At 49.4% G+C, this 15,986-nt stretch overlaps 1 protein-coding gene and 1 pseudogene across 1 annotated transcript; one reads left to right on the top strand and one right to left on the bottom strand.

Annotated features, from left to right (window-relative positions):
* Positions 1 to 2,254: 2,254 nt before the first annotated feature.
* Positions 2,255 to 3,011, bottom strand: LOC139830421 (secreted RxLR effector protein 161-like; annotated as a pseudogene).
* A 10,256-nt stretch (positions 3,012 to 13,267) lies between these two features.
* LOC139830420 (uncharacterized) lies at positions 13,268 to 13,870 on the top strand. Its single transcript, XM_071818417.1, has one exon. The coding sequence runs from the start codon at positions 13,268 to 13,270 to the stop codon at positions 13,868 to 13,870; it is 603 nt and encodes a 200-aa protein (XP_071674518.1).
* The last annotated feature ends 2,116 nt before the right edge of the window (positions 13,871 to 15,986 follow it).

Here is a 15,986-nt window from a genome sequence, read left to right as displayed (position 1 = left end):
TTAGAGCTCGCCCGTCACTATTTTTTGGGGCCGAGCGGCCCAAAACGCCACCTGTGACGCGAAAACGCCGTACCGTCATAGAAAAAGACAATCGCTGACGGATTTCTCAAACGTCAGCCCCATACCGTCATTGAAGCCCCAATTGTTTGTAGTGCCATTACCGTCGTCAGCTCTGCACCTCTGGCTGATATCATATAAAACAGAGAAGCAACAGGAAGAGTTACAGGGACTTGGGATTCGAAGGACCCCGTCATGGCAGCCTACAGGTGAGCAGTTACAGCATTGGCAGACCACTTCGCAGGATATTAGGTCGATCACATTGACCGCCGGCACAATGAGGCAGCTGATGCATTATCTCGGCTGGGTTATCAGAAGAAGCCGTTTCCACCCGATGTCTTCCTTGACGAGCTACAGAGTCTGTTAGTGAAAGTTCCCACAGAGGAGGATGTAGCGAACCCGGATCCAGAATCTGAGTTGGTCACCCAAGGAAAATCATGGGTGATACGCAATATTAAACCCTAAAAATGGGAAAATATGCCCTCAAACATAGCTACCTAAACGGGGCTTCGAGAAGGAACCGGCAGAATAGCTAAGAGTGGGCCTCGAGGCGTAAGAACTCGGAAGTGGGCAGAGCCAGGTTCATTAAAACAAACAATGGAGCGAACCGGCCCATTGATTTGACATGATGGCCTGGACTTACTCCTTAATATAATTATTTATTCTTATTTCAGGAGCTTAGCATGGACTATCACACCAAGTTCGAGTCCAAGCTAACCTGGGGGCTAATGTTGGGGGAATTACCCACAGATAGGCCCCGAGTTCGCGGGACGAAGTTCGCCGAGTCCCAGGAGTTCGACGGGCGAGATTTGCCAGGCCCAGGGAGGCTTGAAGCCGGCTTGTCCTGGGAGCTGCCAGGGCCAGAACTTAGTGGGCCGGCGAGCCTACAAGGAACCCAGCCAGAGACAGGACCTGGCAGAAGACCGGACCCGGCAAAAGACCGGACTCGGCAGAAGACCGGACTCGGTAGAACACCGGACGCGGTAGGAGACCGGACTCGGGCAGGAGACCGGACCCGGCCAGGAGATCGGACCCGGCCAGGAGACGGGACTCGGCCAGTGGACCGGACCCGGCCAGAGGACGGGACCTCGCCAGAGGACCGGACCCAGCCAAAGGACGGGACCTCGCTAGAGGACCAGACCTCGCCAGAAGACCGGACCCGGCAAGAGGACGGGACCTCGCCAGAGGACCGGACCTCGCCAGAGGACCGAACCTCGCCAGAAGACCGGACCCGGCCATAATGTGGGGCCCGGATAGAAGATGGGGCCCGGCCAGGGTCCAGCTTCGTATACAAGACAAAGGTTTCCAGACTTGGAAATCACGAAGGACCTAGAGGACTTAGTGTAGGACTCCGACTGCGGGTAGAACCCGGAGTGTCTTGTAAACTCAGGAACCTAGCCACTATATAAGGGGGTTCCTGGGACATAGATAGACAAGTCTTAGGTTCTAAGTCATAGCAATAGCACTCGAGACATCCGAAGCCAGAATCACTCCTTGTTATCGAGACCTCGAATCATCAATAGCAATCTAGCAGGAGTAGGTTTTACCCTCCATAGAGGGGGCGAACCTGGGTAAACTCGTGTCTCTCGTTCCCGAACTAACCCTTCCAAGGCTTCACCTCATAGTAATGGCCTCACAACTAAGTTCTCCTATGAGGACACTTGCCGTGACAACCCCACGACAGTCTTCGCTTTGACCGGAGTCTCCGGCCCACTTCTCCCAGAAAGCCAGATTAAGTGTGTGAGGAAATATGTGTTGCAAGAGAAGCATGTTTATGGGATATGATGCAGGCTTAAGTTTAGAGATCATGTCACTGTGAGTGGGTACACACTTGAGAATTGCAAGATGCAAATTTAAAAGCCAACTTCAAGTGTTTCCCCAAAGGATAAGAATTAAAGGTCTAAAAACCCAAATAAAAGAAAATAAGTCCAATTCTTCCAAGGAAGAGGTCGGTGGCCGTAGCCACCATGTATGAGTATGCTTGACATGACACCGCGAAGATAAATCTTGGGTTCATAATCAAAACTCATCATTTATGCACATTTTGTCACGAAAGTGACCATTATGCATGATTTGTCTATTTGCGCATAATAGAGGTAGTGTTGACTCATGAATTGATCTACACTCCCCCTATGTCCATGCCTACATCTAAAACCAAGATAGGAGTCTAATATGGGTAGGTATGCAAGTTTGTCAATTAATAGAAGTTGTCAGAATCAATGATATTTAGTTTACTCCTCAATTCCTTGAATCTTCTTTCATCAAGAGGCTTGGTGAAGATATCAGCGAGTTGATCTTTGGTGTTGACATAAGATAGCTCAATATCACCATTTGCCACATGTTCTCGAATAAAATGATGACAAATCTCAATATGCTTAGTCTTGCCATGGAGCACCAGATTGTGAGCAATCTTGATAGCACTTTCATTATCACACAAAAGAGGCACTTTGTCACAATTGACACCAAAATCCTTTAAACATTTCCTCATCCATAATAATTGTACACAACAACTTTCGACGGAAATATACTCGGCTTCGGTAGAAGAGGTGGCAACACAATTTTGTTTCTTGGAAGACCAACAAACAAGTGACCCACCAAGAAATTGGCACACACCCGAAGTTGATTTTCCATCCACTTTGTCACCTCTCCAATCCGAGTCCGAATAGCCAATAAGATCAAAGGCCGAGCTTGGGGTACCATAGACCAAAGTTGGGAGTATCAACCAAATATCGAAAGATTCTCTTAACCGCTATCATATGGCTTTATTTAGGGTTAGCTTGAAATCTTGCACACATAACCACACTAAACATAATATCCGGTCTAGATGCACAAAGGTAAAGCAAAGAACCAATCATAGAACGATAAAGCTTTTGATCAACTTGCTTACCCTTTGGATCTAGATTAAGATCCACATTGGTTGCCGTAGGAAATTTCAATGGTTTGGCATCGGTCATATTAAATTTCTTGAGCATGTCCTTGGTATACTTTGCTTGCTTGATGAAGGCACCATCTTTATATTGCTTGATTTCAAATCCAAGAAAGACTTCCAAGCGCCCCATCATGGACATTTCAAATTCATCGGTCATAGTCTTAGCAAAAGCATCACTATAATTTTGATTAGTAGAACCAAAAATAATATCATCAACATATACTTGGCATACGAAAAATATTCCATCAATTCTCTTAGTAAAAAGAGTGTGATCGATTACACCCATGTCAAAGCCACGGTCTACTAAGAACTCCTTAAGATGGTCATACCAAGCCCGTGAAGCTTGCTTAAGACCATATAGTGCCTTATGAAGTAAGTAGACATGGTTAGGGAACTTGGGGTTGTCAAATCCCAGAGGTTGTTGTACACCAATTCATTCAGGGGACCATTAAGAAATGCACTTTTAACATCCATTTGATCTAAAGGGAAATCATGATGAGTGGCCTATGCAAGCAAAATACAAATGGATTCAAGTCTAGCAACGGGGGCGAATGTTTCACCGTAATCGACTCCCTCCACTTGGGAGTAGCCTTGAGCCACCAATCTTGCTTTGTTGCGAATGACTTGACCATTTGAATATTGCTTGTTCTTGAATATCCATTTGGTCCCAATGACATCATGGTTGGTGTCTCTGGGTCTCTCAACCAATGACCACACTTTGTCGCGATAAAAATTGTTGAGCTCTTCATGCATAGCTTCAACCCAATCACTATCTTCTAGAGCATCATATACCTTGATGGGCTCTATAAAATAAACAAACGAGTGGTGTCCACAAAAATTCAACAATTGATTGCGGGTGGATACCTTTCTACTCATGCATCCAATGATGTTCTTCTTATAGTGAGAATCTCTATCCAATCTTGAAGCTCGATGAGTGATGCGACAAAGGACCACTTCATGAGGTGTTTCACCAATACATATATCCTCATCATCACCTTTATCTTGATTATGATCAACCCGAAGTGGGGTCCTTGGTGAAGAATCACCAAGGTCTTGACCACCATTATTGTTGGGTGGGTCTTGATCATTATCTTTATCTTGGGTAGCATTTTGAAGGACTTGTTCTTGTTCTTGGTTCGCTTGTTGATCAACGGTTGAAGTAGATGGCTCCACTTGCATGGAACTAGTTCCCACCTCTTGCTTCACAAGGGGTTCCTCAACGGGTATAATTTCACCTATACCCATTCTTCTTATGGCAATAGAGGGAGGTTCATCATCTACAACATCATGATCAATATGCCCCGCTTGGGAGCCATTATCCTCGTCAAACTCCACATTCATAGATTCTTCAACACACCCGGTGGATATGTTGTAGATCCTATAAGTGTGAGAGTTTGCAGCGTAACCAACAAATATGCCTTCAAACGTTCTAGAATCAAATTTAGATAACCTAGTGCCTTTAATGTAGACATGGCATTTGCACCCAAAAACACGAATGTAATTGAGAGTAGGCTTTTTACTGACTAGGAGTTCATATGGAGTCTTGCCAAGAAGTGGACAAAGATAGGTCCGGTTGGATAAATGACAAGAGGTATTGATAGCTTCGGCCCAAAAGTTATATGGAGACTTAAACTCCGCCATCATGGTTCTTGCCATATCAATAAGTGTCCGGTTCTTCCTTTAAGCTACACCATTTTGTTGATGGTTGTAAGCTGCGGAATATTGGTGCCTTATCCCCTCATCACTCAAGAATTCATCCATGGTGTGGTTCTTGAACTTCGACCTGTTATCACTCCTAATTGCCAAGATCTTGGTGTCATGTTGACGTTGCACTTCCGTGGACCAATCAATGAATTTGCCTTGAGTTTCACTCTTCTTCTTGATATAGAAAACCCAACAATATCTTGTATAATCATCAACAATCACCAAACAATACTTCTTGCCACCAAGACTATCATAAGTAGGAGGCCCAAACAAATCCAAATGAATGAGTTGGAAGGGCCTTGTGGAGGTGATAATAGTCTTCTTGGGATGATTCTTCTCATGCATCTTTCCGGCAATGCAAGAGCTACAAGGACGATCTTTGGAAAAATTCACATTAGTTATTCCTTCCACGTGTTCAACCTTCAATAGATTTTGTAAATTTCTCATACCGACGTGGCCTAAGTGGCGATGCCAAAGCCAACCCACGTCGGATTTAGCCATTAGACATGTGGCAACTTGAGTGGTTTCTTTCGAGAAATCCACCACATACAAGTCGTTCTCCACAAATCCAACAAAAGCTACTTTAAGAGAAATAGTATGAAGGACGGCCACGTGGAAGAGTCCAAAGACTACGGTGTAGCTGCATTTGCATAATTGCCTAGAGGAAAGTAAATTATAACTAAGGGACTCAACAAGGAGGACTTTCTCAATGGACAAGTCCAGAGAGATCACCACCTTGCCATGTCCCAATACCTTGAGTTGACAATTATCTCCAATGGTGACGTGAGAGTACTTGGCGAGTTGATACATAAGATCTTCTAACAATTCTTTACTTCTGTTTATATGTGCGGAACAACCGCTATCAATAAGCCCTGATCCTCCTCCGGAAGCATATCCCTACAAGGAATTAAGTCTTTGTTTTAGGTACTCATTTTTGGATGGGTCCTCTTTTGTTAGTCACAAGGGTCTTAGGAACCCAAATATCCCAGTGATAATCATCACCATATGAAGTACCCGCATATTTAGCAAATACATGTCCATCATAAGATTTTAAAAGAACATAAGATGGGTTGTATTTTCCCGCAAAATCATTATGAATGGGAGTGCCCCTTGTGGCACCACCACCCACAATGGTGTTGGTCTCCGAATCATCCTCACTAGCCAACTCCCCCTCCTTCACAAAAATAATAGCATTAGTGGGGGGGAGTGGGCTTCTTCTTGTTGTTGTTGGCCTTCTTGGACTTAGGTGCAAACCCAAGTCCCTCTTTCCCAACAACTCCCTTTTGATTGCTCAAAAGGTCATTGAGGTTCTTTTCCCCTTGGATGCAAGTGGCTAGACCCTTTTCAAGTTGGGCCTTCAACCTAGTGTTCTCCTCAATGAGAGATGCTTTGTCACACGAAGGGTTAGTGGCACAAGCATTAACATTTGAATCTTTAGAGAGGTTGTCATAATGATTCATGAGATCTTTAGCTAGTAGAGTGTCAAGTAGCTCCCTAAGAGTCTTGAGCTCACTTGAGATTTCCTTGAGAGATTTCTCAAGTTGCGCATGATCCTTAAGAAGTTCATTGTGACCATTTTTAAGTTCTTCATTAGACCCAATGAATTCTCTAAGCTTATTGAGAGCATGATCACGGGAATCCTTCATCTTAGCTAAGTCCAAGGTGAAGGTCTCCACAATTGATTCCTTAAGATTTTTCTCCTCTAGAAGAGCTTCCTCAAGCTCCGCGATCTTTTCGGCATCATCACGGGCAAAGCCTTCTATCTCCTCAATCCTCTCCTCATGCTCATCAATGAGGCCATTTGCCTCTCCTAGTTGGAGCTTGAGGGACTCAAATGCTAGCTTCGCATCTCCACGAAGAGATTTCACAAAAATGGCAAAGCCACCCATTGTCTTGTCCTTATCCTCAACTTCCTCAACACAATCTAATAAAGATGGAGTAGATGAAATATGCTATTTGAGTGGAGGAGTCACCTTAGAGGTAGAAGCCTTAGCCATAAGGCACTTGTGGTTGGTGGAGCTCTTGTTGTCGTTGGGGGAGGTGAAGAGAGGTCTCAATGATGAAGGCAAGACGCCAATAGCCACGGCCGCCATGCCCACTTGTTCACTTTCTTCACCACCGGATTCATACTCTTCATGGTTAGCAACAAGAGCCCTTTGAGGTGCTTTCTTCATGAAGTTCTTGGCCTTGGGGAATGAACTTGGTCTTCTTGGCGAGCCTTCCACCATTTTCGGCTCTATTCTCATAAGGGCACTCATTGACAAAGTGAGAGGCATTTCCACAATTGAAGCATGTCCTTGCTTTCTTCTCATTCCCATTGGAGTCCCTTGAGGCTACCTTTCCTTTGTATCTTGAGGAGCTTGAAGTGAAGTCTCCCTTCTTCTTCCACCATTGGTTGGCCGCAAGCGCCAAACACTCATTCCATGACTCAAACATTTCCTTAGTATCAGGCACATGGACACGCCCACTATCATCACTATCACCTTCTTCCTCATGAGCCTTGGCCTTCAAAGCAAGGTTCACTCTTTTTGCACCATTCACTCTAGCAATTGTATGCTCTGAGGATTTCTTCATCATGTTTATGGTCACAAAGACCCCCAACACATCACTAGGTGATAGAGACATGTAGTCCGTTCTTGCATAGACATTCATCACTATGTTCTCACTGTAAGGCATCAAGGTTTGAAGGAACTTTCCCTTGAGCCATTCATCATCAACATCCTTGAATCCAAGATCCCTCATGGCAACGGTAAGAGATTTGAGTCTCTGGTAGAGTTCTTCCGTGACTCTCCATCCTTCATGATGAAGTCGTCAACTTGTTGTTGAAGAATGGCCTTCTTCGAGCGTTGCATGCTCGTGTTACCATCATACAAATCAACTATATAGTCCCAAGCTTCTTTGGCGGTCTTGATAGACCGAATGTGATCAACACCTTCATTGGCCATTGATTTTTCAAGCATGTGCATTGCGGAAGCATTGAGTTGCTCATCAATGATCTCACTCGAGGTCAAGTTGTCGGGGTCGCTCAGTGAATATCCATTCTTGATGACCCTCCATAATTGCATCGATGAGCTACATACATGAGACTTCATAGAAGCTTTCCAATTAGTAAAACGAGTGCTATCTAGCAAGAGAGGTGGACCAAGGTTGGTTATATGAGGATGTGCAACATTTGGTGCATTGTTATAAAGGTACTTAGTGGCATGAGAATCAAGAGAGGCATCAATATTAGTCATCTCGGGAGGCGGTTTCTTTTGGGGGGATTTCCCATCTACATCAACACTACCACTAGTTGCGGAGGAAGATGTAGATGCGAACTTGGCCGTTAGTCTTTCCTCCAACTTCCTATTATTCTCCAACATGTCGTCCATGAATTTCTTCACGGTGCCCAAGGTGAGAGGTTCATTGTCCGTGTTGGAGGTTGACGTGGGGATACTAAATGGACCCCCACGGTTGATGTATCGGGTGCAGCCCATCTGCGGGTCCCTCAGGCGGCCCATCAGGGCAATGAATCTTAAGCCCACCACGGGTGCAGAAAGAAGACTAACTCGGAAAGGGGTACCCTGCAAGGCAAGACTAGGTTAGGTTACCGACTCTTAGTCGAGTCCTACTCATGTACGAACTCCTGAGACCCAGCCTCCTATATAAAGGCTAGGAGGGGGTCATAGCAAACCCTAGAGACACCCGCAAAACTCACCTGCGCCAGATCCAATCTCTGCGCCGCAGAATCTGTAATCAAGAGCAACTCACCGAATAAAACAGACAGGCAGGAGTAGGGGTGTTACCTTCTAGTAAGGGCCCTGAACCTGGGTAAATCGTGCCCCGAGTCATGTCAAGCCGAGTAGTCCACCAACGCTCATCTTCCTTTATGAAACCCTAGCCCCTAAAGCATGGGATATGCCGTGGAGACCCCAAGACATTTGGCGCCGTCTGTGGGAAGCCGGAGCGCTGGAGTCGAGACTTCTTCGGCATCAACAACCGTTCGCGGTGACTCGCCAATCTGGGCTGGATTGATTCGATTCGGGTTCGTCGACTTCACCGAGCACTCGCCGGCATCGCGCCCAGACTTCGACGCTCTCAACGAGAGCATCGATCTGACGTTCGGTGACATGAACTTCCGCGCAAGCCGCGTGGGCATCTTGCGCCTTCAAGACTCGACTCGTCCCCAAGTGACGGAGTCGACACTTTCGCCAACCCGAGTGACAACCTCATCACCGTCCTTTGGCCCTAGGAGCGAGATCGAATCTGGCTTCGACTCAACTCCCCGCGCCTACCTCGACCTTCACCGCTTCGTGGGGATGGTCCACCGAGTTCCGCGCGATGATGATAGGACTGACTCTGAGAGTCCCAGCGGAAGCGAGAGTTCATCCGACCCCGCCAACCCGACCGACGCCAAAAACGGTGGGCGAATGGCCTGGAGGAACTCGAAGATGAAGATCTAGAGGCAACCGCCTCCCCCGAGGTAAAGGCCCCGACAGCAACCGGCGGAGCGAGCAGGACGGAAGCCGCGAGCCCCGAGACTTGGGGTCAGCGGTGAAGCGCAAAAGGGGCAAGCGAGGCCGCACCCTACCGGTCGTGCGCATCTCCAGCTTAGCGATGGAAACGGCCGAACGAGCAGTCACACAAGGGCGCAACATGCCTAAAGGCTCGTCATGGGAGGAGCTGACGGCATACCGCTACGTCCTGAACCAAAACAGGAAAAAGCTGCTGAAGTTGCAAATGGAACTCGACGAGCGCCAGCAGGCAACTGATGCGGAAAGGGCGGAGCAAGTCGCCAACGAAGCCAGTCGAGAGCAGGGGCACCCTGCGTCCAAACGACTATCCCGTGTCGACAAGATCCCCCAGGCTGCGATCAAGGAAACAATCAGGGACCTCGGAGCGGATCTCAACACCTCCTTCATGATGACAGATACTTTGGGTAACATAGTGCCCAAGACGCCTCAGGGCGGCCTCCTTCAAGCTCAAACGTACCTCATGTCCATACAGCCGCCAGCCAGCGACCTGTGGGCAAAGATGCACGAACAAGCCATCCGCAGTCTGAATATGGTTGGCGCTGCACTCGAAACACCTCCGACCCCGCGTACGGTGACTGCACCTACTCCGGCCGTAGTCGACAAGTCCGAGCCTCGGGCAAACCGCGCCTCGCGCCGCGATGCCGACCCAGAGGCTCTGCGTAGTAAGATTACGTAGAGTAAGGTGGACCGCAGACGCCGTGAGCGGGAAGAGGAAATCAATAAGGCCACACAAGACCGAGTCAACAGGTCCCAGGCAGAGCGCGCAGCGCGCAACTCACCCGACTTCGATGAGGAAGATCTCTACGGGTCACCGTGCTTCACCCGCGAGATTCGGGAGGCTAGAAAGCCCAAGAACTTCAAACTGATGGCTGAGACTCCCAAGTACGACGGCCTTCAAGAACCGCAAGCTTGGTTGGAGGACTACCTCACAGCAGTAAGGTTCCAGAGGGGCAACAAAACCACAGCCATGCAGTACATACAGTTGCAGCTCACCGGAGCCGCACGCAACTGGCTGAATCGCCGGCCCAGGAATGAGTACAGCAATTGGGAGGACTTCGAACATGACTTTGTGCAGAACTTCAAGTCCACCTACAAGTGCCCCGTAACAATAGGGCAGCTGAAGGCCTGTCGACAATGACGACGAGAACATCCTCGGATACATCCAGCGGTGGACCGTCATGAAAAACAATGCGGAGGACATCTCCGACGAAGCCGCAGTCGAGAGTTTCAAGAAAGGCTTACGTCGAGTGGACCTGAAGGAACAAATAGGACGCGCAAGGGTAAAAATGGTGAGTCACCTCATGGAAACCGCCAACAGCTGGGCAGATGGCGAAGAGTCAGTACACAGCGCGCGCCCGCACTCGCCAGAAGATGATGACATGGAGATCCAGTATCCGAGCGAGGGCGGCAGAAGGTACAACCGCGACTTCGGGCGCCGAAGGAAGCGCAAGGTCCGCGCCTTCGCAGAGCCGAGAACACGGAGATGGTTGCAGCAGGGTTTACCGAGAACCGTGGCAACAACTATCGCAGGCAAGGACGTGAGTGGCAGCCACGCAAGCCTCGCCCCGATGGACTGCCGCCAATGTTAGCCGAACAGCAACTCGATGCACCCTGGCCGACACACATGTACACAGATGACAATGGTAACCGGAAGTCGAACCACAAGCTGAAGGACTGCCGGAGGTTCCAGTTACTCGCAGAAATCGCATGGAAGAAGCAGCAGGAGGCGCAGCAAGCGGGTTACTCGGTCATACCTGGAACCGTAGCAGTTGGTTCACCACCGCCCCCCGCGCTGCCACCACCTCCGCCAGCTCCACCCGCGTTACCAGCACCAGGGCCGCACCAGTCCGCAGCTATCCATCATCAACTGCGAGTTCATCGCGCAGACGAGGAAGACAGATACCCTCAACCTCGAGGCAAGGTATACATGATACATAAAGGAATTTCGTCCAAAAAAAGCCAGAATCTAGTCACTCGACAAGTAAACTTGGCAGAAACCGCACCTCCCGCTACGCCCGAGTACCTCCATTGGTCAGAGGCGAGCATTACGTTCTCAAGAGCTGATCATCCACCCCGGGTACCCTACCTAGGTCGCGCCGCGCTTGTGCTCGATGCCCAGATCGGGGGTTTCGACATGAGTAAGGTGTTTATGGATAGAGGAAGTGGAATCAACATCATATTCGCCGATACGCTGGAGAAGATGAACATATCCATCAAAAACCTAGCTCAGTCGGAAAACTCATTCCACGGGATTGTACCTGGAAAAGCAGTCCGGCCCTTGGGCATGATAGTACTCGAGGTCGTCTTCGGCACTCCAGCTCACTTCAGGAAGGAGAAACTCGACTTCAAGGTGGTCGACTGGCCCTCGCAGTACCACGCCATACTGGGTAGATCCGCTTTCGCCCGGTTCATGGCCGTCGTCCACTACGCGTACCTGATGCTCAAGATGCTAGGACCTAAAGGAACAATCAGTGTTCATGGAAGCTACAAGCGCTCCGACAGTTGTGACGTCGAGTTCAGCAAGATCTCTCAATCTTTCGGGATGCAGCAGGAGCTCGCAGAAATTGCGGCAACAATAGATCACTCGATCCTACCCTTAACCGAAAAAACTGCACCCGAGATGGAGTTTGACCTGAAGAAGGACACCAAGGCGTACCAAGTGCACCCGACTGACCCAGCCAAAACCGCACTCGTGTCCACCACATTGCCTATCGCATAGGTAAGCGCGGTCGTCGAATTCCTCCGTGAGCACTGGGAAATCTTTGCATGGGCCCCAGCGGACATGCCAGGAGTACCTAGGGAATTCACCGAGCACGCACTTGAAGTCAACAAGGACTCAAAACCGGTACAGCAATCGATACGACGTTACTCAGAACCAAAGCGCAAGGCCATTGGCAAGGAAATCAACAGACTCTTAGCAGCGAAGTTCATCCGCGAGATCAAGATAGCAACTTGGCTGGCAAACCCGGTGCTTGTCGCGAAGAAAAATATAGACGTGCTGCGCATGTGCATTGACTTCACTTCATTGAACAAGCATTTCCCCCAAGGACTACTTCCCGCTACCGCGCATTGACCAGATCATCGACTCCACAGCTGGATGCGAGAGACTCTCCTTCCTCGATGCCTACTCAGGCTATAACCAGATTCGTATGAAAAAGGAGGACGAGGAAAAGACAGCCTTCATCACACCTTACGGGGTGTTCTGCTACACAACTATGCCCTTCGGGCTAAAAAACGCGGGTGCCACATACCAGCTAATGATGCAAGCTTGCCTAGAGAAGCAAATAGGCCGCAACGTGCAAGTCTACGTGGATGACATAGTTGTCAAGACGAGGAAAGAGGCTACCCTCATCGACGACCTCCGCGAGACTTTCGCCGCACTTGACAAGTACTGCATCAAGCTGAACCCGAAGAAGTGCGCCTTTGGCGTGCCCCAGGGAGAACTACTTGGGTACCTCCTGTCCGCTAGAGGCATTGAGGCGAACCCGACAAAGATACAAGCCATTCTGACGATGAAGGAGCCAACAAATGTGAAGGGAGTGCAGCAGCTGGCTGGGCGAGTCGCAGCACTCAGCCGATTCATCGCCAAACTTGGCGAAAAAGCCCTCCCCTTCTACCAGCTGCTAAAAAAGTCAGATAATTTTGAGTGGACACCAGAAGCCCGGGAAGCATTCCAAGCACTCAAGCGAACATTGTCGACTCCCCCTGTCCTCGTTGCTCCCAGGAGAAGGAGCCAATGCTCCTGTACATTGCAGCAACCAGACAAGTAGTGAGCACTGTGTTAGTCGTGGAGCGACCCAAAGAAGGTGCAGTCCATGGAGTACAGCGCCTAGTTTACTACCTCAGCGAGGTACTATCTGTATCAAAGCCACGGTACCCGCACTACCAGAAGCTCGCCTATGGGGTGTACATGACGGCTCGCAAGCTCAGACATTATTTCCAGGAGCACCCAATAACGGTGGTTTCCAAAGCCCTGCTCTCAGAGATACTGAACAACTACAACGCAACAGGGTGAGTCGCGAAGTGGGGAATCGAGCTGGGACCTCGAGACATCACCTACGAGATGAGGAAAGCGATCAAGTCGCAAGTACTCCCTGACTTCCACGCTGAATGGCTCGAGTTGCAAGCACCAAAGAAGCCAGATATGTCGAGTTCCTGGACAATGTACTTTGATGGATCCAAGCGCAATGAAGGAGCAGGAGCTGGGATTGTGCTCACCTCGCCAAGGGGAGACAGGACATTGTACGTGCTTCGGGTGAACTTCCTGAACGCGTCAAACAACGAAGCTGAATACGAAGCCCTAATACATGGGATGCGGATGGCAAATGCTTGTGGCGCCACTCGACTCGTCATCTATGGCGACTCAAACCTCGTGGTACAGCAAACCATGAAGGAGTGCGACGCCCCAGCCAAAAACATGGCCGCATATCGGGAACTCTACAATACACTTGAGAGCGAATTCGATGGATGTGAGTTACAGCACATTGGGAGAAGCAGTAACGCAGAAGCTGACGAACTAGCAACCATTGGGTCCACCTGTGCGCCCATACCACCCGATGTTTTCTACGAGGAAATCGATGAGCACTCAATCAAACCCAAACCCACAGTCACGGAGAAGTCAAAACCAGGTTGTAGGCGCAGATACGGAAGCAGCCGCATCAACTAGTGAACCAGAGAAAAAAGCAGAACATGTGCTGCAGGTTGAGACTACGTGGATGCAGTCATTACTCGACTACATGCTACAGAAAGAGCTCCCCAACGACGAGACAGAGGCAGGTCGGGTGATGCGCCGCGCAAGGGCGTTTACAGTCATCGACGGGCAACTCTACAAACGCACCATATATGACGTACTCCAGAGGTGTGTTACACCCGAGGAGGGAAAAGATATTCTACTCGACATTCATCAAGGCACTTGCGGACATCATGTGGGTAGTCGAATGTTGGTCCGCAAGGCATTCAGAGCCGATTTCTATTGGCCAACAGCAGAGCATGACGCCAAAAATATTGTCCTTCACTGTGAGGCATGCCAGATGTTCGCGACTAAGCCCAACGTCCCTGCAACCGAGCTCAACACGATACCACTAGCATGGCCCTTTGCACAATGGGGACTATACATGGTGGGGCCACTCAAGCATTCCTCACACGGCGGACACACAAGGCTCCTGGTAGCAGTCGACAAATTCACCAAGTGGATCGAGGCGATGCCCGTCACGACTCAGGACGTGACTTCCGCAGTCAATTTCATCAAGTCCATCGTGTGCAGGTTTGGAGTCCCACATAGCATCATCACGGACAATGGCACCAACTTCACAGCAGAAGAGTTCCAGGACTACTGCAAAGAGCAAGGGATCAAAGTCAGCTACGCATTTGTGGCGCACCCACAAACCAATGGCCAGGTGGAACGGTCCAATGGCCTAGTCACCAGCGGCCTCAAGAAGCGATTAATGACACCACTTCATCGTGCAGCCGGAGCATGGGTTGAAGAACTACCATCAGTACTATGGAGCCTAAGAACAACACCCAATAGATCAACTGACTACACGCCGTTCTTCATGGTCTACGGTGTAGAGGTTGTCTTACCCGCCGAAGTTCGCCACAATGCACCGCGAGTCGCTGTCTAATCGGAGCCAACTCAAACGCCGCGCTTGACGACACTATTGATGCACTCGACGAAGCTAGGGACATCGCACTCGCACGGTCAGCGGTGTACAAGCAAGGACTGCGGAACTACCATAGTCGTCGAGTGCGCAGCAGTACTTTCGCCGTTGGGGACTTGGTCTTACGACTAAAGCAGACAAGCCATGACAAGCTGTCGTCTCCCTGGGAAGGACCCTACATCGTCGCAGAGGTTCTCGGGAACGGCGCTTACAAGCTCAAGGATAGGAAGACCGGCATAGTCTACAGCAACCCCTGGAACGTCTCCCAGCTACGTCGCTTTTACGCTTAGATTTCATTTCTGTTATTTCAATAAGGCTACTTAGCCATCAGTGTAACACACTTGAATAAATATGAACATCACCCTCCACTGCGAGCATTTTTTCCTTTGTCCTCTTACAGTTCAATACCCTACCTGGAGCTCGACTAGTCGCCGCAGCCGCACTCGACCACTCGTGGGCTGTGTCGCGGCTTAGTCGCTTCACAAGCTACAGCTGACCGATCGCCGTAGTCGCACTCGAATACTCAGGGGCTGAGCCGCGAAAGTCATAACTGAAAAATTAGGGTGACCCCTAGCCGTAGTCGCACTCGAAACACTCGGGGGCTGTGCCGCAAATAAGTTATGAACTGAAAAATTAAGGGTGACTCCTAGCCGCAGTCGCACTCGAAACACTCGGGGGCTGTGCCGCAAATAAGTTATGAACTGAAAAATTAAGGGTGACTCCTAGCCGCAGTCGCACTCGAAACACTCGGGGACTGTGCCGCAAATAAGCTATGAACTGAAAATTTAGGGTGACTCCTAGCCGCAGTCACCCTTGAAACATTCGGGGGCTGTGTAGCAAATAAGTTATGAACTGAAAAATTAGGGTGACTCCTAGCCGCAGTCGCACTCGAAACACTCAGGGGCTGCGCCGCAAATAAGTTATGAACTGAAAACTTAGGTTGACACCTCGCCGCAGTTGCACTCGAGATACTTGGGGGCTGCGCAGCAAAACAGTCGAAAAAATTGAGTTACCGAACTCGACAATCTACTGAAGCCGTGCCAGGACACTCGGGGGCTGCATCACCAGCGAGCTACATTAAGGATCACACCCTGACGGCCACAGAATCAAGACTACAAATCGTAC

The sequence above is a fragment of the Lolium perenne genome, chromosome 4 (genome assembly GCF_019359855.2).
Source record: "Lolium perenne isolate Kyuss_39 chromosome 4, Kyuss_2.0, whole genome shotgun sequence".
NCBI lineage: Eukaryota > Viridiplantae > Streptophyta > Magnoliopsida > Poales > Poaceae > Lolium > Lolium perenne.
The sequence above is the reverse complement of the archived record's forward strand: the minus strand, read 5'-3'. Positions and strand labels throughout refer to the sequence as shown.

Excerpts from the sequence above, each read along its gene's own strand:
- LOC139830420 (XM_071818417.1), top strand. The coding sequence starts at position 13,268 with ATGAGGAAAGCGATCAAGTCGCAAGTACTCCCTGACTTCCACGCTGAA.